General features: G+C 45.1%; 1 protein-coding gene across 1 annotated transcript; it reads left to right on the top strand.

Moving 5' to 3' along the window:
* Positions 1 to 1224: 1224 nt before the first annotated feature.
* LOC145988959 (glutamate receptor ionotropic, delta-2-like) lies at positions 1225 to 3087 on the top strand. The gene has a single exon (XM_083124262.1). It carries the CDS (start codon positions 1225 to 1227, stop codon positions 3085 to 3087), a length of 1863 nt encoding a protein of 620 aa, XP_082980388.1.
* The last annotated feature ends 214 nt before the right edge of the window (positions 3088 to 3301 follow it).

The raw sequence follows: 3301 nt of genomic DNA, 5'->3' as shown, positions 1-3301 counted from the left end.
AAGGCCCGCTATAGACGAAAGCATTTTCCTTAGCATTTTTCTTAACATTTACGCCATGACCAAAAAGCTAACGTGTAAAGTGAGAAATGTTATGACATATTTCATGACATTTCTCAAGGATAGGCTCGGTCCAATCAGAAGCGACCTCTAGGTCACGAGTGCAGTTGTAATGGCGGCTGCGTGAGATGTAAACAATGTATCACTTCACGTTTTTAAAACACCATAACTATTCAACCGAGAGGAATAAGGATTCCTGTTCAATGGTTTTAGGTACAAAAGCAATGGCACTGCTTAAATACATACTTTACAACGTTTACTGTACACGTATGGAAGAATAATTTAACTTTTTCAATTGTAAACATCGTGCACTTGCCATATATTGTGTAACTCGATGTGCCTATCGTGCTGTATGTATCATAAAATGTAATCTCAAGCGCTAACCGAAATGTTGCGTGAAATGCTTTCGTTTAAAGTACTATCTGCTGTAAGATTTTTGGAAGCATTTACGTAGCATTTATGCTAGCAAAAATGTTAAAGGAAATGCTTTCGTCTAAACCCGGCTTAAAAGAGGATAATTAAAATGAGTGAAAGAGAGCTTTTCAAACTTCTAAGAACAGACTACCAAATTAGTGAAAGCAGTGAAAGTTCGGCGAAAGTGAAGGACGGTGGCTGTATACTCGCAATTAGAGGAACCGGGGGGCAAAGAAAAGGAGGGGAAATGGAAAAACAATTTATATTTTATCTTCTTGCACGCTATGTACAGTACAGCTGTAGAGGGTCGTCCTTGTAATTCATTCTATTCTGACATTTGCTTTGTAAAACAGGAGCGAATCTATACAATCCTTACAGGGAAAAATAGTTCCCAGTAGTATAAAAGCGATTCCAGACAGCAAACAAGTGACTAAGATCATATATCAGCAAACAACATCAAACGGGCGTTCCGATGCACGTTCTGATTGCATATCGCTAACTAATGATAGATGAACCAGCGATTCTCCTATTTTAGTGCGCAGTCACGCGTACAATTTTCTGCATGAAAATTGTATTATCCCTACATGAACATGCGTGTCTCAATGGATAAATAGTCTGTCGAGCAGGAAATATTTTTATCCAATGAAATGTCAGAATAATTTCGTTCGCCAAGTTCAGCAGTTCAGTGTCAAATACGGTAACGAGTTCTTTGCTGGTCGTCGGAACTGGAGGATTGCAATCGGACCTCGAATCATGAAACCCTCAGTTTGTACGTTTCGTCAGCTGTGCTTGATGTCATTAGTTCTCCAAGGGGCCGGAGGATTTTCTGAACTGGAAGAGCCACAGCGAAGCCAACAACTGCTGTTCAGTGGACTGGTTGATCTATTGGATACTCGCTTCCAAGGTACCAAGCTCCTTCAGGTGCTGGTGGACAGCAATGGCGAGTCTGACATGGACAATCTGCTCGCAACACTACTCAGATTCCCAGTCCTAATCCACAACCTCAAGACGACATCCGAGCTAGACATTAACCAGCAGGAATGTCCAGTGGTGTTCCTTGTGAGAAGCCCTCAATCGGTACTGAAAGCATTCAGCGCCTCTTGTGGTCAATACTGGAACCCTCACTCTAAGTATATTGTTGTCCTCTCGAGCGACAATGGGGTTGAAGACCTGTCAACAATATTTGAAGCGTTCTTCCGCCAACAGTTACTGGACGTGATCGTGCTGCTTCAGGAAGCTCGTAACAATGCACGGACAACAATGTACACCTTCTTTCCCTTCGCGGCTGGCAATTGTGCCAATTTCCATGGAGTTGCAGTGAACGAATGGGACGGCAAAGTGTTGAGACTCAAGGAGGACGTTTTCCCTGTGAAAACAGAATACATGCACGGATGTCCCGTGAGGGTGTCGACCTTCACGTTTCCTCCACACGTGATCCTGGAGCCTCAAGACGACGGGACCTACGCCGTGAATGGAATCGAAGGCAAGATCCTCAACGCAGCAGCCTATGCGACCAACTTTACTCCCGTCGTAAGCACTCCAAGGGATAATAAGATGTGGGGGTTGCCATTGCCCAACGGATCCTACTCGGGGATGTTTGGAGACCTCTTCCACTCGAGGGCGGATGTTGGATTCGCCAACTGCCTCATGATCCCTGACGTGCTGGCCGATCTTGATGGCACGACTGCAATCGCAGCGCAATACATGATATTCGCGACTCCGAAAGCTTTGAAACTTCCCGCTTGGATGAACATAATCCTTCCTTTTGATATACTGTGTTGGATTTCCGTCTTTACGACGCTTGTCATATCGCCCTTGTTCTTGCAAATCTTGAAGTGGCGCGCGCCTCACCTAAAGGACACCATCTTCACGAGTAATGGGTTCCCTTGGCTCTTCGTGTGGTCATCATTCTTAATGAACTCTGTAGAAGTTGTTCCCACCTCTCGAGCGGTGCGTCTGTTCTACATCATGTTCCTCTTCTACTCGTTAATCATCTGCACCGTGTATGTCAGTTGTTTGACAAGCATCCTCGCTGTCCCGATGTTCTACCCAGAGATCAACACCTTCCAGGCATTGTTAAAGTCAGGACTAGACTTTGGGGGTCCTACAGAGATAAGAGTTTTCTTCTCTTCTCTGGCAGACGAAGAGGATGCGGCAATGTTCAACAAATGGGTGCGTACCATTGACATTGAAAGTTCTCTCCGCAAACTGGCCTTCGACAGAAAGTTCGTCTTGTCACTGGACGTTGTCTCCATGGCCTTCCAGATACACCTGGTGCATCCTGAAATGGGACCGAGGGTGCACATCATGAAGCAGATCGTCAACACCTTCTACTCCCTCATGTATCTGAGGAAAGGCTCGTTCCTGGAGCACCGGCTCAGTGAGATCATCAAGAGACTTGTGAGGGAAGGTTTCGTGGATAAGTGGAAGAGGGAAATGACGTCAAAGATTTACGAGAACCTCCACGCCACTGGCTCTTCCCTCGTCCGTCTAAGCCTCGCTCACTTGGAGGGCGTCTTCATGCTCCTTGGTTTCGGTCTCTCTTTCTCCACCGTGTTCTTTGTTCTGGAAAAGGTTTGGTTCCTTTGCAGAAGAGCACTCAGGGTCATTCCGTGAGTTGAGAGACCATGTGTGGTGCATGTTATCCTGTACATCAGACATGGTAAATGTTTTTGGTTCGATTCTGAAGAACGTTAAAGTAGCACTGTTAATACAACACTGTAATCTGGCCACAAAGACATTTTGCGAATTGAACTTAGAAACTTGGGACTTTCATAAGTGTGCATTCTCTCTTTTTATCATGGAGTTACTTATGTCTGCACCAGTTGCA

The sequence above is a fragment of the Lepisma saccharinum genome, chromosome 6 (assembly GCF_977018435.1).
Source record: "Lepisma saccharinum chromosome 6, izLepSacc3.1, whole genome shotgun sequence".
NCBI classification, from domain to species: domain Eukaryota; kingdom Metazoa; phylum Arthropoda; class Insecta; order Zygentoma; family Lepismatidae; genus Lepisma; species Lepisma saccharinum.
The sequence above is the reverse complement of the archived record's forward strand: the minus strand, read 5'-3'. Positions and strand labels throughout refer to the sequence as shown.